This window comes from Coenobita brevimanus, chromosome 42 (assembly GCF_032717465.1).
Source record: "Coenobita brevimanus isolate Jiangsu-jjx chromosome 42, ASM3271746v2, whole genome shotgun sequence".
Taxonomy (NCBI): Eukaryota; Metazoa; Arthropoda; class Malacostraca; order Decapoda; family Coenobitidae; genus Coenobita; species Coenobita brevimanus.
In genome coordinates, this window is record NC_136995.1 from 1,483,225 (window position 1) to 1,506,060 (window position 22,836).

The 22,836-nt window shown below is 41.9% G+C and overlaps 1 protein-coding gene and 1 non-coding gene across 2 annotated transcripts; both read left to right on the forward strand.

The window, feature by feature from the left end:
- Positions 1-152: 152 nt before the first annotated feature.
- Positions 153-18,287, forward strand: LOC145397685 (arylsulfatase H-like). The gene is made up of 11 exons (XM_080270725.1): positions 153-290; positions 2,442-2,545; positions 4,331-4,456; positions 5,921-6,090; positions 7,465-7,623; positions 8,662-8,894; positions 9,403-9,578; positions 13,320-13,504; positions 15,687-15,798; positions 16,491-16,674; positions 17,592-18,287. Exons 1-11 carry the CDS (start codon positions 160-162, stop codon positions 17,728-17,730), a joined length of 1,719 nt encoding a protein of 572 aa, XP_080126851.1. The 5' UTR covers positions 153-159; the 3' UTR covers positions 17,731-18,287.
- Positions 18,288-21,636: 3,349 nt separating this feature from the next.
- On the forward strand, positions 21,637-21,755 carry LOC145397718 (5S ribosomal RNA). Its single transcript, XR_013897028.1, has one exon. It is a non-coding gene; the product is annotated as a 5S ribosomal RNA (ribosomal RNA).
- The last annotated feature ends 1,081 nt before the right edge of the window (positions 21,756-22,836 follow it).

Genomic DNA, 22,836 nt, shown 5'->3' on the forward strand with positions numbered 1-22,836 from the left:
GAGTGTGGTCTGGAATGTGGTGATGGCTTGTGGAGAGGGAGAGAAAGAGAGACTGTGCCTGTGGTTACTGAATCCCTCTGCTTCACAGATATGCACAGAACTGGTGGAGTGCGATGGAGTGTGGTGGTGAGCGTCGTGGTGTGGCTGGGAGGTGTGGTGATGGCGGTGGCAGGGGCAGGAGCGTCACGTGACAAGCGCCCCAATGTGGTGCTGTTGGTGGCGGACGACCTTGGTATTGGCGACGTTGGCTGCTATGGCAACACTACCATCAAGACCCCTAATATTGACAGGTTGGTGGAAGGAGAGAGGAGGAGACCAAGGATGGGATAAGAGGATGGAGTGGATTAGTGGGGAGACAAGGGAGGGGGTGTGAGTTGGAGGGAGGGCAGTCAAATGGCAGAGGACAGGGCAACATGCTGACAGTTCATTTGTGTCCACCCCTCATGGGATTAAGGCATCTGGCAATAGATAGATAGATGGTGTACTTGTGGTTTCATATTCTTGTGAACATAGAGTGTGTTGATATATGTTAGGAGACATGGGACTGCCTAATTTTGCGCTCTCTCTCTCTCTCTCTCTCTCTCTCTCTCTCTCTCTCTCTCACCAAAGACCTCTGAGAGATTTTTTTCTGAGAGTGTTGTAAAGTTCAACTGTTTCATAATCCACCTTTATAGTCTCTGAATCAGTACAAAGATGAGTAAGAGTTTTTAAAAATATTTGAAAAATTGTCCCACTTTTCCCAAACCTTCATTTTTGTTTTTGTTTTTTCTGAATGTTTTTCAGTACCAGTGCTTCATATTCACTTATAAAGTTTCTGAATCAGTCCAGTGGTAAGATATATATATATTTTTTAAGGGGTGATCCCTTCATTATTATTCTATCTATCTATCTATTGCCAGACGCCTCAATCCCGTTTGGGGTGGCCACAAACAAATCGCTTCCAAGTTGCCCTGTCCCCCGCCATTTCACTGCCCTGCTCCCAACTCACACCCCCCTCTTTCATATATATTATTATTATTATTATTATTTTTTTTTTAGTACAGTTCCAAGCTTCATTATTTCTTATTCACCTTCATAAAGTCTGAGTTAGTACCGTAAGATATTTAGGACATAACTTTGAAAGGTGGTTCCACATCTTTCCAGTGTATGCTGAATAATTGCTGATGTTATTTTATATTGTACTGTCCTTTGATGTTAGAATGCATTGCACATTTGATTGCCTGGAATTGTGTGTCTGCATGATGTGACCTCTGAATTGTATTGTAGTTTAGTTCTGTCTTCTCACCAGCTGAGAGAAGATGCAGATGATAGTAAATGGCTTCTTGTGTACATGAATCTTATATTGTCTACTTGTAGTTTGGACCATATCTGTAAGGTATGGTAAGTATTTGGAAGTTCACTGCATGTCTTCTGCAGTACAGTTAACATCTTCAGTTTGGTGAAATATTTTATGTAATAGCTACCATCCAGTGAGTTTCTTCAGCATAGGAGAGACATTATTTTATTCAAGCAACCATCCAACAATTTTATTCAGCTTAGGAAGTGTATTTTAGCTACCATCAAGCAATATTGTTGAGCTTAGGCGAGACTTTATACATCTGACAGTTTTGTTCAGCATGGGAGAGACATTTTGAACTGGAAGGGTTAGAGATATCATCCATTGACCCTTTCACAACTATACTTTCTTTAATATGGCCTAAAATTACCATCGCTCCATCTTGAATGCTGAGTTGTAAAAACAGATTAGCACTAAAATAAGATGCTACTCATGAAAAAATCCAATGGAAAGATTGTAGAACAGTAGTACGGTATTGTCTTTTCCCTTCATTGACCTAAATGAAATAAGCTGCAAAAGAACAAAAATCTGGGCCAAGTAAGAGTAAAGAGAGTATGGATATCTGTTTTAAGATGGGTAAAATGATCTCTTGGTGGCAAAAATAAAACAACAACACATCATCGAATTGAAGGGGGTTGACTAAGTAGAGTCGTGTGTCTTATTTTCATGTATGGAATGTTTCGGTCATGGTAGTATCAGATGTTGCAACTGTGGTATTTAACAGTACGGTATATATTGCACTATTCCCAGTCATCTTAACTTGGTATAAATTTGTTATCTTTCCCTCTTCAGTGCCTGAGCTGGACCGCACTAACAAGGAAGGTCTCTTTGATAGATGTAGAGCTATAGTATTGTCTTACTGTGCCATTGAGATACAGGAAATCTGCTTTAAAAGAATGAAAAAATGTGCCAAGTTAAAATGAAAACTGTAGTAAAAAAAAGAATAAAGATGTATCAGACAGAGTTTAAAGTACCTGTAACTGTAAGATAATACAAACCCCTGTAATATAGTAAAGTCCTTTCTGTAACAGCTGTACCATAGTTAACCTCAGTGTAGGGGTTTGTTAAGAGTAAGCATGTTTATATGTATGTACTGTATGTTCAGGCTGGCCAAGGAAGGTGCACGACTAACACACCATTTGGCTGCTTCTTCCATGTGTACACCCAGCAGAGCCGCCCTTCTCACTGCTCGCTACCCTGTACGCTACGGTACTGTACTTGTCCAAGCCCCTATGCACTGTAGTTAATTGCTGTGGTACTGGAGAGGGATGCTTTTATGTGGTGGGCAAGTTCATCCTGTAGCCCACCAGGTTCATATGCAGATGAGTCTGGAGCTGCAACTTCTAGTACCACCACTTCTACTTCTACTACTACTACTACTACTACTACTACTACTGCTGCCACCACCACCAGTAAAACGCATTTGTTGGTGAGGTACGAGCGAGACCATTTAAATCTGAAAGCATTGAAATGTCGTCTTACACCCTGAGGATGCCTGGAGTATATTGATGACCAAATTTCATGCCTTTATGACAAACTGTCTTGCCTGTGGCCCTCTTTTGAAGATTTTCGACATGCTGCACATGCCGCGTGTTGTGTGCCACGTGCACTGCTGAGGTGTGATGAAACCTGTCGAAAAAGAGATCTTAAAGAATTGGGCTATCACGTGTTGCAAACCACTTAGTGATCGGCCCCGTTCTTGGTGAGATACAAGCTTCTGAAAAGAGTCATGGTCAGGTCGGGCTGCTCTTATGTGAAAATGCCACTACTGTTCTTGATGAGAGACTTGGCTTTTAACTACTACAACTATCACTGCTATTACTACTATGCTACTACTACTGTACTCTGTCCTTAGACCTGTGTAGAGGACCTGTACAGTACTTGTTTATTGTACTGTACATACTACTTTAATATACTCTTGTCTCATAATTTGACCTAAAATTGTCATCTGTTCATCTAGAATGCTGTTTAGAGATTACGCTAACACTAAAATATGATGCTAGTCATGAATATTCTATGGAAGGGATGTAGAGCTGTAGCAGTATTTTTTGCTGCTACACGGGTACATGAAATAAGCTACAAAAGGACAAAAATGTGGGCCAAGTTCAGATTTAAAAAACTATATCAGCAGCTCAAGTCATCACTTTTTCTGATTCTCTTTAAAAGTCAGAGATTGTGCTCAGATATTATGGTCATGTGGAGGGAATGGATATAAACAGGGGGGTGATATGGGTTTGTGTGGGTGCATTTGAAGGTGAGGAGAGATGTGGAAGGTCCGGAAGAAGGTGGACAGATATGGTATGAGTGTGTGAGAAAGTGGGGTACGGAGGTTGACGAGGCTAAGGAGCTGGCAAGGGACTAAACTGGTGTGATAGAGTTTGTGTGAAGTGCATGGCAAGGATTTGGCACATCCTTCCTTTTTAACTTGATAGTTGGTGTTTTTTTTTTTTTTTTACCACGTGCAGGGGAAAAAGAAACAGGATTATGACGATGATAATGATTTATTTTATCCATCCATCCATCATCCAATCCTACGTTGCCCCATGAAGAGCGTAGGAGCCCGGGGCTAGGCAGTCGGTCCTGACATTTAAGATGAGAGTGAATGATTTATTTTATTCACCGATAATTTGTATTATCACGTAGTACAGGGATTGTGTTTTTCATTTTCCTTTTTCTTTGTACTTTTGTCCATCACATTTATTAGTGGGAAATAGTTATGATAATGACAGTGGTGATGATTTAGTATTAATTATAGACTATACTGTATTTAGAAGTCATTTTTATTTATTTGTAATGCAGGAATAGTGTTTTCTTCCCCACCCTGTAGAAAATAATTTTGAATGATGATGATGATGACAATGATTACCCAGTATGGTGATGATGGAGGTAATGTTGGTGAGGGGTGATAATGATGGTGATGATAATAATGATGCAGTCGATGATGATGATGATTCACGTGATGATGAAGAGTAATGTGTGTGTACGATTGTTCAGGACTGGTGGGAGAACTGAACACCCCGTCTGTGGTGGTGCACGTGGCCAGTCGTGTTGGCCTGCCCCTCTCAGAGATCACCCTGGCCACGGCTCTCGCTGCAGCAAACTACACCACCGCCGCTGTTGGTACGTCCCACTCTTGCACTTCATTTGCACTAACTAGGTGGGAAATTTTCACTTTGCCATCTATAGTGCTGTGCCGTAACAAGAGACTAACACCAGAATATTAGGTTTGTCATGAAGAAATGCTAGGTTCTACACCAGGTCCCACACTTATACAGTACACTTTTCACTTTGACTAGGTGGGAAATTGCCATCTTATCATCTTCACTGTTGGGCTGTAACAAGAGATTGATGTAGAATGTAGAGCTAGTCACAAAGCGGTACTAGATCCCACACAGGATACTCTGTTCACTTTAACAAGGCATAGAATTACCCTGTCACTTTTTTCACTGCTTTGCTGTAACAAGAGTAACAGTAGAATGTGATGCTATACTTCATTTTGCACTGTACTGGCCTAAAATGTCACCACTTCCTATTAAATGCTGAGCTGTTACAAGAGATTAACACTAGTAGGTTTGTACGGTTCAAGTCACAAAGAAGGATCATGTAATGGATGTGGAGCTGTATTGTTGTCTTTAATCTTCCACTGAGCTACAGTATATAAGCTGCAGAACGAAAAATTTTCACCTAGTTAATACAGTATATGCTGATGTTGGTAGTTCTCACACATACCCATCCATCCATTGCCAGACGCCATAATCCCATACGGGATGGCCATTTGACTCTTGAGTTAGTTGTTTTACAGGGAGGGGCACTAACCCTCCACCAACCCACTTGTTGACACGTAGGGAGCACGTATGGTTTGGTTATATGGTTACCACCCAGCATTGTAAATGGTTTCTTGGCTTACAGGAAACCATTTGGCTTGTCACCCAATGTAAAGCCACCTGTAACAGAAAGAAAAGCAATAAGAAGTGACAGGAAAGATGGAAGAAATAGGAAGAGAGGAGGCACAGTACTCTATTCACTGTAGCTTTGTGTAAAATTGCCATCTCCTTATCCTTCCAAGTCACTACAGGATTTATTACTTTTCTTTCCCTTTCAAGTGGCTCTGCTATACACTGAGTGACAAGCCTAATGGTTTCCTGTAACCCAGGAAACTGTTTTTAGTACTGGGTGGTAACCATACAGCCAGCCAGCGAGGTGAAGTGGGATCTGCGGTGGTGCTCCTGTTAACTGGATGGTTGCTGTGTCTGTGTGGAAACCAAATCCCCACACTTTTCCTCACATCTTGCTGTGGCACGGTGCCGTTTATCACAAGGGATCGTTCGTTCACTCTGTGAGTTGACCCTGTAGGGGTGATTGCTTGCCTGAGGTTGATGGGCCAGACCGGGTTCACTCAAGAACAACAACTCTGTTCACTGTACCTAGGGGTAAAATTACCATCTCAGACATTTTACTCGTGTGATGCAACAAGAGATTAACGCTAAGAAGAACAATACTGTACTTGTAATGTGCAAAGGGTGTCAGACTATAGTATTGTCTAATTTGCTACTGAGCTGCTATGTACCCTGTCATCCTCTCCAGGCAAGTGGCACCTAGGTCAGGGCTGTAAACTGGGAGGACGAGGGTGTCTAGGGCCGAGGGATCACGGTTTCCACTCCTTCTACGGCTTACCCTTCTCCCTGGTTGAGGCGTTTGTTGGACCTCACCCATTCTGGATCTTCCCACTCGATGGCTCGGACCCATTCTACCAGGTGAGAGACAGTGCACGGACTGACTTCTGTCTGTCTATTTTTACAGTATCTGTTCATCTATCCAGGTTAAGGAGTTCCTCAGACCCTGTCCCTTTTGGATCTTCCCCCATAATGGCTTGGATCCTTTCTGCTAGGTGAGGGAATCTATCTGTCTGTCTATCCTGTGGTATACCCTTTACCCTGGTTCAGAAGCTCATTGGACTCCACCTCTTCTGGGTCTTCCTGCTAGATGGCATGGTTTCATTCTGCTAGGTGAGAGACAGTGCACGCAGAGGCCTTTCTGTCTCTATACTGTACACTAGCTATTTATTTGTCTATCTGTCTGTCTGTATCTGTTTATCAGTCCATTCTGCCTGTGTTTCCATATATCTGTCTGTTTATATTATTTGTCCACCCACCTGTCTACAGTATCTTTTATCAAACTGTGTACCAACTCATTTATATTTATCTATCCGTTTTCAGTCCAGCATGACACTCACATAATGCTGCTAAAGGACATGCAACTCATAACTTGCCTTGAATGTGTGGACTGAGTAGCCTAGTCTCTTGCCACTATTCTCCAGGTGGGGATAATGCATTGATTTGATTAGTGGGAAGTAGGTTATGTTATGTTCATTATTCTGATCATTGTCTTTATCTCTCCATTAGTCTACAGCCAGATGCCTTAATCTCATAAGGGATGGTCAAAAGTAATTCACCATCCTATCAGCGTTTCCTCAGCCATCTACTGCCTTCTTTCTAACTCACACCTCCTCTCTCATGTACCTCTTCACCCCATTCCTTTACCGGAACCTCATCCTTGGTCTCTTCCTCTCCCTCCTTCCCTCCACCTCACTCAGATACACCCCAGTGAGCCTTTTATTCTCCATCCATGCTTCAGAGCTAAACCTCAAAGTATATCTCCCCCCAGTGGTCCTTAGCACATCCACAACAACACCACAATGGTCCATCATTTATCTGTCTGTCTCTTTATGTCTATCTATCTGTCTATTGCCAGACGCCTCAATCCCGTTTGGGGTGGCCACAAACAAATCGCCTCCAAGTCGCCCTGTCCCCCGCCATTTCACTCCCCTGCTCCCAACTCACACCCCCCTCTCTCATATACCTCTCCACCCCATCTCTCCATCTCATCCTCGACCTCCCCCTCCCTCTTTCCCCCTCCACCTCACTCACATACACTCTCTTCGTCAGTCTTTCACCCTCCATCCTCTCCACTCTGCATAATCGTCTCAGATAATTTATTTCCAGAGCTCCCACTCTTGACTTCTGTCCTATAATTTTGGTCCAAGCTGTTCCATACCGTGAAGTGAGAGTGACAGTACTATCATGCAGTGATTATGTATTGATTTCTACACCTATTGTACTTTTTTCCAGGTTTTGGTGACGGTGTGGGTGATGGTTATGGCATGGGCTCTGTGGGCACGATGGAGGCTAAGCAAGATCATCCTGTATTTGATTCTGTTGGCCTTCCCCTCATCCCTCTGCTGGTTCCTCCACACCCACTACCGTTTCCACACCCAACGCTGGTGGCAGGTGAGTGTTGGAATCACCATTGAAGGGAAACAACCCCAATACTGCATTGTTGTAGGAGACTCCTGTTATACGGTTGTTGGGTATTTGACCATTCATTTGTATGATCAATAAGAATTTAGTACATTTTTTCAGTGTATGATCACACATTCTCTTATACGATCTTTATGACCTATGAAGCCATTCAGGTTTATGTACAATAATCATTTTTGCTTATATAACTCTCAACATGCTAACCTACGGTCATTTGCTCATTCCAGAATAGCCTTTTAACATGGTCACTATCAGGTGTGTTAATGTCAGTGATCAAACAGTAGTGTAATTCAGGCAATAAATGAGGTGAAGTGAAGTGAAATAATTACCAGTTTAGGCAAGTTAGAAACTTATTTTTAGATGTGTTTGGTGGTTTACCTTTGAGCAAAAATGTATCCCCACTAAACCCATGTGCAAGTGGCCTTGCTATGTGATCTGTTTTCAGAAATGCATCCTAATTGTGTAATGAGGTTGTACTGTATTTTGTTTATTCTTGCCATTTGGTGCTGGACTTGGGGGCCTTCACTTGGTGGCACTGATATCATCCAGGTCCTGATCCAGCATTTTGGAATGGATGAGATTCCAAGCAAAATAACCATAAGTTTGAATTTATGTTTACTTTTCTTTTTTTTTTTCCAAATCCCTTTTCCCATTGAAATAATTCTGTGATAACATGTATGTAAGATATTTACTGCATATATTTTAGTTAAAAGCATCGTTATTGTATTGAGTAATAATTGGTTTGCCAAAAATTGAGCCGCATACACTCCCAGTCTCCCCCATCCCCTAAATCTGTACCTTTATCTGCCTCGTTATAAAAATGTCACTCATCTTCATTCCTATCCGCTGAATGGAGGATGGAGGATGGCAGTTTGATTCTGCAGTTCACTGGATTTGTGGTTCAGTTGAGCCTGGGGTTAGCTACTACCACTGTTTTATTTATTTAGGAGCATCCTTAAGGAACAAGCATGTGGACCAAAGTTTCAGTCAATCAGTCCATCCCCACAGGTATCTCCGTGGATGGACCAACATATGAACGGAATAGTGATGGACAATGACCGTGTGACTGAGCAGCCCGTACAGCTTGAGGGCCTGTCTCAGCGGCTGGTTCAACGATCCGTCAGCTTCATCGACCAGCATGCCAACGATCCCAACCCTTTCTTCCTGTACCACTCATTTGCCCACGTCCACACGCCCATGTTCACAGCCAAGGATGGGAGTGGAAGAAGCGTACATGGAAGGTAAGTCATGTAAACTATTCACTATATACTATACTATGTTCTCTTGAACTATAATCCATCCATTTTAACTAGGCAGAGATTTTTATCCTTCTGCAGCTTATTACCCATACATCAGTGTCAGAAAAAGACAGTACTACTGTAGAGCTCAGCATCCATTCTGTAGCTTTTCTTCATTATTAGTGCCATATACTCTTGTTAATCTGATACTTTGACTCAGCATTCAAGATGGAGAGATGGCAGTTTTACGTCTAGTTACAGTGAACAGAGTATAGCTGTTAAATTGCCATCTCTCCATCTTGATTGCTGAGCTATAACAAGATTTTAACTCAAATAGGGTGATAGTCATTAAGAAGTGCTGTGGAGAGGAAGATGGAGAGATGGCAATTTTAAGTCAAGTTAAAGTGACAAGAGTATAGCAGATAATGTTATCATGTATGGTGATTGAGATTGAGAGATGGTAACTTTAGGCCAAGTTAAATGAAAAGAGTATAGTAGCTAATATCTTCAGATATGGTGATAATGTTGAGGAAATGGATGATGGTGTGGGGGCGATTCTGAATGCTCTCGATCGTCACAAGCTGGCTGACTCCACCATTGTTTACTTCCTGTCTGACAATGGTGGCCATCTGGAGGCATTGGCAGAGGATGGGCAGAGGGAAGGAGGCTATAATGGCTTGTTTAAAGGTTAGTATGGCACAGACTTCATATTACCACAGTGGTTCCTCCATGGTAGAAAACACTGTGAAATACTTTTAAGATGGTTTGGCCATGTGGAGAGGATAGGGAATGAGAGGCTGACTAGGAGAGTGTATGTGAATGACATGGAGGGAGGGAAGGGGAGGGGGAGACCGAAGATGAGATGGAGGGTTGGGGTGGAGAGATACCCACCAAAAAAAATTATCGGCACTCTTTTAGCGTGATAAAATTTGACACACCGGATGAGAGATCTGAAAATAAACTCATGAGTTAACGTGCCTGGTTGGTATCCCTCATCTCCTGAGCCTTGGGTCCACATTCATAGTGGCATCGGAGGCTTCGTTGCACCACCTACTAAGCAGTTACTTTTGCTTATTAATTACCACTGCCCTTTATGTTACTTAGAGAGTTTGAGTATCAACAAAGTTTTCATAAAAATTATAAACGAGGATGTGGATGTGTAATGTAGATCTGTTTCTGAATCAACATTAAAACCCTTACTGCTCATTTGAAGCTCAAATTGCCCAGGCTGAAGCAGTTTTGTATGCAACACACTCCTCGCATTATAATCATATCGAGTACTATCCAAGGTAAAAGCCTACCCTCACCCCTCTGCAATGCTCTTATCATCTTTGTCAAACTGGTGATATACTTTTCTCAGTTTCATAATCCATGCACTGCTACATTCATGTGTCATTGATGTGGTTAATATTATGGTATGGCAGTACTACAATCTATCTATCTATAGCCCGACGCCCGAATCCCGCAAAGGGTGGCCGCAGACAAAATGCCTCCAAGTCACTCTGTCACCCACCATTTGACTACCCTCCCCCCAACTCACCCCCCCCTCCCTCATATACCTCTCAACTCCATCCCTCCACCTCATCCTCGGTCTACCCCTGTACAGTATATACTTTACATGTGTTGTTCATGGGGTGTTGTGTAAACTGGACAGTTATGCCCAAATAGTTTGCCATCAACCCTTTCTTAAAATGCAAATGGTGATTGTCATTGTATCACAACATGTAAGAAAATCCTAAGGTGGTAACCTCGATATAATTGGTGCCAAGCAGACAAATAGCACTTTGATTTCCATATTATCTAGTAGATAATGCTTTGCTGTTTTGAGATCTTCCATAAAGCATAATGTCCATTGCTATGAATTATTTGTTATACACGACATGAAGGTATGGGAGTTATAATATATCTGGAGGCAGAGAGAGAGAGAGAGAAGTTGGGGATGGAGGGTGGATGGATTGAAAGGAGGGGGGTGAGGATCATGTGTACCAACCCTTACTGTGTATTCACAGCTTCTGTGCCAGTGATAATTGTGAAGAGCAGTGAAGCATGGGGTGCCGATAATTATTTTATTGTGTGTACAGTTTATAAGGTGGGGGGATTGAAGTTGGAGAGAGGGAAGCCTGATTATGAAGGACTGTGATATTGAGGCAGTTCATTAATGGCCATCTCTGATGAGATTGAGGGGTCTGGTGCTATTATGTACACTATATAGATAGTGTACAGAAAAATTGGCTACTAAAGTTCCAATGTTACCAGTAAAGCTGATTTGCTAGTTTTCCCCAGTTGACCACTCGCAAGTTATGGGTTGGTAGGAGGTTGAAAATATTGACATTGATAATTATTGTAGTATCAGCCAAATCTTGCTTAAAATATGTAAATAGCATGTGAAAATAGCTATGGCATAATAACAAGTACTTGCTTAACAATACTATACTGTACTTTGATTAACCCCTAGGGTACGCAGTTCTCCAGCCTTGACTGCCACCCAGGTCGCAAAAACAGGTCTATTTTTCAACTTTCTCAAAGATTAAAAGTTCTATGCCCGATTTATAGAGCTTGAATTTACGCACCTGAAAACGCAAATCCCACCCTCCTAGACCCAATAGTTACCGAGCTATGGCCCGTCAGAGTTTATAATAGTTACCCGTCACAGCCCCGGCGAGAAAGAAAATACGCCACTTGCACCTGTTTTCTTCACAAAAATACTTACAAAAATCATCAAAATCAATTTTTTTTGGTGTGTATAGATGTTATAAACCACTGTAATGTACTTAGAAAAAAATAAAATGGTGACAACCTTCCCCAATAAATATGATAAATAGTAAAAATTATCTTCCCCTCCTCTCCCCTCCCCATACCTCCAGTCCCCTCTCTCCCCTTCCCTTCCCTCCCCTCCTCTCTCATCCTCTCCCCTCGCCTAACTTCCCCTCCCCCCTCCCCTCCCTGCTGAGCTGTCAAATCTCGCTAGGGAAAATGGTCATGAACCCCCCAATAAAAATATGATAAATAGTAAAAATTATCCTCCCCTCCTCTCCCCTCCCCATACCTCCAGTCCCCTCTCTCCCCTTCCCTTCCCTCCCCTCCTCTTTCCTCCCTTCCCTTCCCTCCCCTTGCCTAATCTCCCCTCCCCCCTTTCCCCTCCCTTCTCCCCTTCCTTCCGAGCTGTCAAATCTAGCTAGTTTTCATTTCGTTTCTTTTCGTTTTTGAAGGCTCCAACATGTTTGCTTGCGTTGGCATAAAATAAAATTTCTTTTTCGAGTGGGTTTCGAATAAAGGCAGCTAAAATAATTGTGGTGTGCATATCTGTATGCAAAGACACAAACAAATTACAGGGAATGATTCCAAAACACGTGAAATAAAGCGTAAAAAATACGCAATATTCGAGGCTGGGGAGGTAAAGATACTGTGTGCTAGGGGGTGGGCGTGAGGGTAGGGGTTGGGATGGGGGGTTGGGGTGGTTGTGGGAGGTGGTAAGGCCAGGAGGGGGATGGGAGGAAACCACCACCAGACACAAAGGAAGGGCCCCAGTGGAGTATGTGGACATGGAAGGAGAGTAGGGGGAATATACCCTCCCCCAGTCATGGGGGGATCCACATGGGAGGGAGGGATGATTGAGGAGGGTGTGGGAGTGGTGGTGGTGGTGGTAAGAGCAGTTGGAGGTAGGGTAGCAACACGGTAGTGGGGTAGAGGGACGTGTTGAGAGGGAGGTGGAGGGTACACCCCCCTCCACATGGGTATGGGCCTGGGTCCCCCCTCCGGTGTGTCCAACACTCAGTTCTGATTGGTTAGAAGCCATCTGCTTCACAGTTGGGGTGTAGCCAGCTGCCGCCAGTTTTTTGTGAATGTTGCACAATCGGTGTTGCTCATCCTTTTAAGAAATTGCGCAAAAAGCCCGATCGATGAGATTAGTACTTCAGGGGTTAAAGAAGGAAAAAACGCAGTTTTCAAACACTGATAAGATAAATGGTCTTTGATATTGTACTTTCCATATTTATGGCAAAATCAAAGCATTAGATTATTCATTAAGTACTTGACATTGTCATATTTTCAAATGATATTTTTCCGGGTTTAACGTGATTTGTTCTAATACTTTGCCTGTACTAAGAATATTACTAGTGTTGATATTTCAAGCTTCTTTTTTAGTCCAAAACTCACAGGTGACCAATTTACTAAACCTTTTGTATGGAAAATGTCATATTGTGGAGCACATCAACTGCGTATGAGGTCTTAGTGGATTCCATCACTGACTATGCTACAGAAGGGAAGGTGTAGGGTATTAATCATAGTAGTTTCTAAAATTTGTCAAATATTTTGTCAGGTCCCTTGTAATCTAAATACAGTATAATTGTCTGGAGATAGGAAGAATGAAGTATAAAATGTATTATTGGATTAAAGGGATTAATACCTGTATTTACCTAACTATTGCAGGTGGTAAGGCTCAGGGTGGGTCTGAGGGAGGGATCCGCGTGCCTGGAATCTATCGTTGGAGTGGCCACATACCAGCTGGGGTTACACTAAAGACCCCCACCTCCCTCCTGGACGCCCTCCCCACCATCCTGCAACTTGTCGGCCTCCCACCACTTGACCATCTCATGCCCCACCTGCCCAAGAGGGTCAGTTACAGTTATACTCTCTTTACTTTAAACAGGCATAAAACTGCCATATCTCAAATGCTGAGCAGTAACAAGGGCTTAACACTAGGATATGATGCCGGTCAAGAAGTTCTGTGGAAAGCGTGTTGAATACCATTATCTTGTTCAGCCCTTGAGCTTCAAGAAATAAGCTGCAGGAAGACAAAAATTTCTGCTCAGTTGAAATGAATGCACTAGAGTTTATGTACAGGATGGTCCATGTACAACACTCCTCTTCCACTTTGATGGGTGACTTCTTTTATGTTGCTGGGATGGCATAGTCAGCATTATCAGAATTTGATCTACATTATTTAATGTCTTACCCATACTGCCACACCCACAAAGAGATGCCTTCATGTTATGGTGCAGATATAAGCCGGCTGCACCACTGCTTGGTTATACAGCGTCTGTCATCTCCCTCCCTGATTCTCAGGATGAGCAAGTTCGTTCGTTCGTTCATTTCTTTTTGAAGGCTCCAAGATGCTTGCATGCATTAGCCTTGGTCACCTAATGGGGGCTCTCCGTGCTGCTTGATCTGTGGCTGCTTCCCTGTTCAGTCCCTTATCCCTGAGGTCACACTCAATGACCTTGTCCCAGGTCTTTCTTGGTCTGCCTCTCGCAACCTAACCCCTAACATTAACGCTTCTCACTTTCTGTGCCCAGTTATCATCCCCCATCCTCTCTACATTCCCAGACTTTCTCAGTCTGCGTCTCCTCATCGCAACACCATTACACTCCAGTCCCATCCTACTCCTTAACTCTTCCATCATAAACCTAGCCCCCCTGGGTCCTACACTCAGGGACACACACTGCACATCCACTTAATCATTGTCATTTTTATACATTTGAGCCTGTGAATAGCCTCATCCTTTACTGCCCAAGTCTCACTACCATACACTCCTAACACATGCTGCATACAGAGATCTCTTAGCACGAAGGGAGAGCCGTATCATTGTTAGGAGAGGCAACAGCTCCCTGAACTTCTTCCAACCACTCCTCACTCTAGCCACAGAGCTAGCTCCAGCCCCACCTCCAACACATAACATATCTCCCAAATAACAGAACTCTTCCACACACTCAAGAGACTCACCTGCAAGTTCAATCTTTTTACACTTGACAATCTCCACCTGCTCTCCCTGACACGCCACACACATGAAATCAGCATTACCTCATAGTGTACCTCTAATACCACTACATCTCTTATGCATCCACATATCACAGACACTTCACAAGATGGAATTACTTCCCAAGCAATTTTCTTTACTCCTTCACTTTAACTTTGCCCAGATTGTTTTTGAGTTGCAGCTTATTTCACATACTCAGTGGCCAAAAAAAACAGTGCTGCTGTTCGACATCCTTTCCATAGCACCGCTTCATCAGTAGGATCATATTCTAATGTTAATTTAATGCAACTACTTGGCAGTCAGGATGGAGATGGCAAATTTGCTTAAAAGAGTATAGGTTCCTCAGGCATTTAAGATCCACTAGTAGTATTAGTATTAGTAGTGGTAGTGGTAGTAGTAGTAATAAAGTAGTAGTAATAGTAGTAGCAGTAGTAGTTGTAATAGTAGTAGCTTAAGGCACATCTGAAGTGTTAACCCAGTAGACTGCAGGCTGGAGTCTACAGTCCACCATCCTTCTTTTGGGAGATAAACAGGGACCTGAGGGCTATTTACATAACTGGGCAATGAAGCCACATGTGTATGTCAGTGCCACCACATGAAGGTGCCCCTCTCCACCACCATGGGACACTAAATAGGGCAATATATCAAGCACATTATTCTTATGGATTTAGGAGAGTTTTAGCAGGTAATTAAGGCACACCAATCGGATTGAGCCTGTGTAGATTTATATGCAAGGGGTGTTTGGGGTTTATTGCTCATGTAATGCCACTCAGGGATGAATGAGGCTGGTCACTCTGCTGATAAATGTCAGGACCAACTTGCTTAGCCCCGGGCCTCCACGCTTCTCATGGGGCAACGTAGGATTGGATGATGATGATGGACTTACATCTCTAGCAGTTTGTTTGGCATATTGCACCTTATTTTCATCACCATCAAAGTAGAGTGGGAAGCAAGGTATTGATTCTGATAGTTCTGATGATAGTAATGACGATAACGATGCTGGTGATGATTCTGTGAAAGCCCAATCTCCCCATCCTTAGGAACTGGACGGGATGAACATAGCGGATTTGCTGACGGATGGGAAAGATCTGCCGTCCCGATCCTTCCTCCACCACTGCGGCCGAGACATACACGCTGTTAGATTGGTCTTTGGTGAGTGCTAGTGCTAGAGACATGATTGGACTGTCATTGTTTCTTTCTCTCTCACACACACACACACACACACACACACACACACACACACACACACACACACACACACACACAGCAATTAATATACAAGGTGCACTTAGTAGGGGATAAATGAAGCCTAGTGTGGCTGAGGCATCAATAAGGAATGTCAGTCTTTTGCTTCTTCCTTCTCTACTCACCTCTCTCCCTCTCTGAACCTTTCACCCCTTGGCTCATATCTTACCTTTCTCCCCTTGCCTCCCTTTCTTACCTTTTTCCCCTTCCCTCCCTTGCCTCCCTTTCTTACCTTTCTCCCCTTCCCTCCCTTGCAACTTTTCTCCCATTGCCTCCTCTTATCTCCCTCTGTGAGTACCTTCCTCCCCCCTTGTCTATCTCAGTTTCCCACTCCAGTCCTTTCCACTCTATCTTTGCGTAGTTTTATTATTTTTGTGTTATTTAATCATATTTTCAATTTTAAAGTTCTTTTCTATATTGGATTGTTTTTATTCCCATGTTCAGATTGAATAATTTGAAACTTTGGTGCCATAAGACTGTGTAGTTGCATTTCTTTTATGTATTTATTTTTCATACTGTATACCGTACTTTAGGTCCAATATACATCTTTCCCTGCCTGCCTCTCCTGCCTCACCTCTGCCTCTTCCTATACCCCACAGAGCAATTAGTGTACAAGATGCACTTAGTGAGGTACAAATGGAGCCCCGGCAGTACACAATGTGGCTGGGGTAATGAAGAGGGCTGTTCATGTTTTGATGTCGAGGATCATGGCCACCTCCCCCAACTCTTCGACATCTCCTCAGACCCATATGAGGACAGGCCCATCCCACAGAACTCTTCCAAGTGAGATTTTTTTAATTTTTATTATTATTATGGGTGGTAGGTGGAGGCACTCACCATCCACTCACTCGATGTAGTGTTGCTTTGGATGTCTGCCCTTTCCTTTCTTCCTTCCTTCCTCTTCTGTCATACTTTCCTTCATTTTTTTCCTCTTCCTTCTGTCCACAGGTGACTTTACATTCCTTCTTCTGTCTTTCTTTCCTTCATTCTTTCCTCTTCGTTCTTCCTGTGGGTGACTACACTGAATGACAAGCCAAATGGTTTCCTGTACACCAGGAAACCATTTACTACTCTGGGTGGTAACCATCTAACCAAATTGATGGTGCCTGGTGGTTTAGTGGGTAATTAAGGTTCTCCAATCGGATGGAGCCTGTGCAGGTTTATATTCAAGGGGTGGTTGGGGATTATTGTTCACGTAAAGCCACTCAAGGATGAGCGAGGCTGGTCACTCTGATTATAAATGTCAGGACCAACTTGCCTAGCCTCTGGCTCCTACACCTCATGGGGCAACATAGGATTGGATGATGGATGGGTGGATAGATTATTATTACTAATATTATTATCATCATTATTATTATTATAATTATTAATGTTATTGTATTTAATTATTTAATTATTTTTTTGTCATTGGATTGACTAATTGATAGGTGGTATGAAGTGCACAGGTGTGGATGCTTGTGCCTGTGAGGTGGAGTCGGAATTCTGGGGGCATGAATGGTGTGTGAATGAGATGATGATGATGATGATGAAGATGACGATGATAAATCTTGTTTCAAATGACCTCACAGAGATAGATTACTGAAGACCCCATAGAAATAAGCATGGCATCATTTGAATTCATATATGGATTGATTGCCTTTCTCTCCCAGTGAAGACGACAATGATGATGATGATGACAATGATCCCTTTCTCTCTGGCAGGTATTTTCAGGTGACGGGGGTAATGAAGCAGTTCCTGGCTGAGTGGAGGGCCCGAGTTCCATACCCACCCTCACAATTCAAGAGTAAACTGGACACGATGCACTCCCTGTGGCTCCAGCCCTTCCTGTCACGCTCGTAGGGTTGTAGACTGTTCTATGCCCATTTTATTTTAAGGTGGTCTAAAATTGTCATCTGTCCATCTTGAATGCTGAATTGTAGTAGTAGAGTAAGGCTAGAATGTTATGCCGGTCATGAATTAGTGCACTGGAAAGGATGGAAAGCTGTAGTATTGTCATCTGTCAGTTTTATCAGTAGAGTATTATGCAAGTTATGAAGGGCATTGGGAAAGATGTAGAGTTGTATTATTGTCGTTTGTCCGTCCTGAATGCTGAGTTGTAGCAGTAGAGTAACACTAGAATATTATGTTAGTAATGAAGAAGTGCACTGGAAAGGATTTAGAACTGTAGTACTGTATTGTCATCCGTCCATCTTGAATGCTGAGTTGTAGTAGTAGAATATTATGCTATACTCTTTTCATTTTATGTTGGCCTAAAATTGCTATCTGTCTCTCTTGAATGCTGAATTGTAGCAGTAAAGTATCACTAGAACAATATACCAGATCTGAAGAAGTGTTATGGAATGAATGTTCGGCTGCAGTACAACACAAACTCTGAAATCCAAAATACAAGAGTCCAAAGGCTTTATGGAAATTGGAATATTTTTGAAAGTACAATCACAACAATGATTATGAGAAAATCATGTAAAAAATAGTCTATAGTGCCATGAACAGTAAAGGCAGTGAAGTACCTTGTATTAATATTATATTTTCTGATGCTATACGTGTCTACAAATAAACTGTGTCTTCAAATATACATTGAGTGTGTGAGGGCAGATGATATCAACACCCTTTTTTTTTTACATGAAACAAATATTTTGGAAAGTGGAGGTTTTTTGGAAATTGGATGTTCAGATTTGGGAGGTTGTATTGTATTGCTGCGTTGTAGCAATAGTGTAAGACTTGAATATTATACCAGTCATGATGAAGTGCAGTGAAAGGATGTAGAACCATATTATTGTCTTTCTTTGCCAACGAGTTTCACAAAATAAGCTGAAAAAGACAATAATCTGGTCCAGAAAAGACTTAAAAGTAGCCATGATGATCTCTTGACACTTCTTCCGTACCTACTTATAACCACAAATTACATGTGAACTCTGTCTTACATTGTGTTAGTACAGTTTTGTGTTGGTGTTGCAAAAATTTAGATACCATATAAAATTAATAATGAGGTACAACAGTTGAAATACACAGTAAGTCTTCCTGTACTTGGGGGGGGGAAGCCCAATCTGATCTAAAGTTGAAAATCCATTGTATCTGATGTTCGCCCCTGAGGTGGGATTACAAGCACAAAATTTGAAAATGACTGAGTACAATATCATATTCTGGTACCAAAAATGAAAACTATACCCACTTTACACTAACTTGGCCCATAATTCAGCCCTTTTGAAGTTTTATTTCACGTTCTTTGCCATGCGCTTCTTCATGAGACACATGTATTGCTGCCCATTGCGCCCTACTTACTGGACATGTTCGTTAGAGCCAACAGAAGTTCGGTGACTTCATAGTGTCCGTTAAATGTGATATCTGGTCTGTCAGGGTATGTTGAATCGAGCTTTTACTGTATTTCTCTGTTTGGTACCTTTGTGTTGTTTTGCTGGTATTATCAAGATTGAGATACCGTACAATATGATACAGTAATTCCTCTCTTAATGCTGTAGATGTGTTCATAAAAGCTACTCTTTTAAGTCGGGATAGTCTTCCCGTAAAAGATCATGTTCTCAGGTATTCAAAAAATCACATTCACAGTTGCAGATAGTTTTGAGAAAGTATTTAATGCCATGACAGAGTTTATCAGGCGGAGGCAGTGACTGGGTAGGTAGAGGTGACCTGCAATCCTAAAAGACCCAGGTTTGAATCCCAGCTGGGGCAGGGAACAGTTTAAGGATTTGTTTCGTTAAAACCAGACTTTCTGATCTACAATAAGACCCGCCGACATGTTGTAAAAATACTCCTCGTAATACTGTACCAACACAGTACAATACCAGTACTTATTCTTGTACGGATCTCAGTATACCAACATTATTGTATTTCTTTAACATGCTGATGAGCTGTAACATTTAGTACACCCTCACACATCCAGTCACAACATGTAATCCATTTTGATAAGTAATTGCAGCTTTGAATGTGATTCTTGAAAGTTGTGTGAGAATAATTGGGCAAACTTTGATTAGTATGCCATTCTGTTAAGTTTTGTTTTCTGATTCTGTGGACTCTTCCTCATCCTGCCTTGTGGTAAGAAGGGAGATCTAGATGATGATGATGATGATGACGACGGTATGAGAATGTAATTTTTCTTACTGGAACACGACCCTCACTTAGCACAATCTTCACTTAACATGGAAGCATTTAGTAACCTATATAAAGTGTTAAGTGAGGAATTACTGTTCAGGTATTTGCATGATATAACAATTGCAATGCAGCAGATGCAGTATTTTATTTGGAGTGGGATGGAGCATTAATTTTTCTGGCATCTGGGTAATGCAGTCTCGATGCAGTTCATTGTCAGTCTCTTCTTTCTCCATTTTGTGTTGGCCGATCCTCTCTTTTAGCTGGTATTTTAGGTGAAGCTCAGACCTTTTTTGTGGAATGTGTATGTGTTTTTTTTTTTTAATCATCCGGACCTTCCCTTTTCCAGTCTAGTAAGACACTGGATTAGATGATGAATGAATGAATGAAAATTGGTCTTTTAGGCAACATTCTTACTTTCCTTCCATTTTTTTTTTTTTCCCCTCCCCACTTGAAGTGGAAAGAAAAGTAATAAAAATGATGGGAAGGATGGGAAAAATAGGAGGAGAGGAAGGCAAGCACAGAAAAATAATGAAAAAGATAAATGGAAGAAATAAGCAACACTGCATCAGGTGAGTGGATGGTCATCACCACCAAACACCATGTTACTCAGTGTAAAGTCACATGAAGATATCACTGCATTCAGTGAGTGGATGTTGTGTGTGTGTCCGCCTACTACAGTGTTATTTTAAGAGCTGTTATTTTGTCAGTATATTTTTTCAATACTTCTTTGAATTAAACTAATGAATTTTTGTTGTGTTTTGTAAGACCTCTGGGATGGAAACAGGATTCCAAAGGCTTGACTGATGTGTAAGTAAGTATCTGGCTCATTACACAGGGTGTGTTGTTTATAGTTCTCCCTCTTTTAGGCTTTATCTCTCATCACTTTCTGAATCGCACCTGACCCTATCCTTGGAGGGAATGAGATGATGTTTTGTTACACATAAATATTTAACCCATTCTCCCTACGTGTCAAGTGGGGTTGGTGGAGGATTAGTGCCCCTCCCTGTAAAACAGTTAACTCTGAGCCCTTGGCCACCCCGTTTGGGATACATGGCGTCTGGCAATGAATGAATGAATGAATCAGCAACAAAAAAATGAGGTTAGTGATGAACTGGTCAGTCATACAGAGGCTAAGATAGAGGTTTTTCACCTTAACTTTGCTCGGACTTTCATCTTTTTATAGCTAATTTGATGTAGCTTAGTGGCGGGAAATTATAACACTGTAAACTCAACATACTTTCCATAGCATTTTGCCATGAATAGCATCATAATTCGGTTTTAATCTCTTAACATTTTACAATTCAAAATGGAGAGACGGCAGTTTTAGGTCATTAGAGTGACAAAAAGTGTATAATGCTACAACTTTGGAGTTTTGTGTCAAGAGAATTATAAACATTCAACAACTTAATCATCATCAAAATAATCCAGACGTCTTTTCCCACCTAAGGATGGGATGCGATAGGGTCCAGAGAGCAAGAAATACGTTGATAAAAATAAAAAAAAGACTGGCAAGAGTAGCTGTATAACAATAAATTCCTGTGTACCACCAGTCAGAGGACTTACTGTAGGCGCTGTTTGCATGAAAATTGCATATGAGACCACAGATGAGGCGTTTTATCATTAATTTCCATGTTAAGTGCCAACGGCCATGCCACGTTGAGTACACCGCTTCCCGTCCGATCAGCGAAGTTAAGCAACGTTGGGTCTGGTTAGTACTTGGATGGGTGACCGCCTGGGAACACCAGATGCTGTTGGCATCCCTACGTGTCACGTGGGGTTGGTGGAGGATTAGTGCCCCTCCCTGTAAAACAATTAACTCTAAGCCCTTGGCCACCCCATTTGGGATACATGGCGTCTGGCAATGGATGGATGGATGGATGGAAGTACAGGTACAGCAATACACTTACTTTTAACGTGGCCTAAAACTGCCATCTCACCATTTGAATGCTGAGGTGTAATGATAGGCTAACATGTGAATATAAAGCTAATCACAAAGAAGTGCTGTGGAAAGAATGTATGGCTGCACTACTGAGTCATTGCTCGTGACCTATGTTACCGTCGAACAACTTTTTAAGTGATGGGTATAATTGGTTTGCCTGTTGTGCACTAGGATATCAGTAAAGTTATATCTTCACATTATATTTTATTTTCTCTGTGATATTGCACAAACTTTTTACATAATTGGAATGTTACAGTGTTTTACTGTAGTTACATAATAATCTTGTGGCTCAAAATCTGACAGAAGAGATCAACAGTAATTACAATATAATGCTGTTCAGTTAAAGTAAATATATCAATTTAACTGTCAGCCCCTGAATCCAGGTGATATCGTGTTCGTTTTGTTCCAGTCGCTGCCAAACGATTTTATTCAGCTACAGAAAGGCCTTTAAAATGAAAGGGGTTTATTAGAGCCATATGCAACCCCATCAATCTGAAAAGTGTACTGTAAGCTAAATAAAATTACCAGGTGAAGGCAACAATAAAATAACAGACTACTCATGCCCAGTGGATCAAGAACAGAACATCAGACACTCAAACACTTACTGAACTCCAAGAACAGACACTCAGACACTCAAACACTTACTGAACTCCAAGAACAGAACCCCAGACACTCAAACACTGACTCTGAACTCAGTTGGTGTAAATACCATATTATTATAACTGAGAGAATGAAAGAGTAAACAGGCTTCTAAAATTTGTGAGTGATTTATGGAACGCAGGTAGTTATCGTATGCCTGGGCTTGCAGAAAGAGAGAGTGTGTGTGTGTGTGTGTGTGTGTGTGTGTGTGTGTGTGTGTGTGTGTGTGTGTGTGTGTGCATGCATGTGTTTGTTTATTT

Excerpts from the sequence above, each read along its gene's own strand:
- LOC145397685 (XM_080270725.1), top strand. The coding sequence starts at position 160 with ATGGCGGTGGCAGGGGCAGGAGCGTCACGTGACAAGCGCCCCAATGTG. Across the intron at positions 4,457-5,920 it reads CTACACCACCGCCGCTGTTG|GCAAGTGGCACCTAGGTCAG; the intron begins GTACGTCCCACT and ends CATCCTCTCCAG. Across the intron at positions 8,895-9,402 it reads GGAAGAAGCGTACATGGAAG|ATATGGTGATAATGTTGAGG; the intron begins GTAAGTCATGTA and ends TAATATCTTCAG.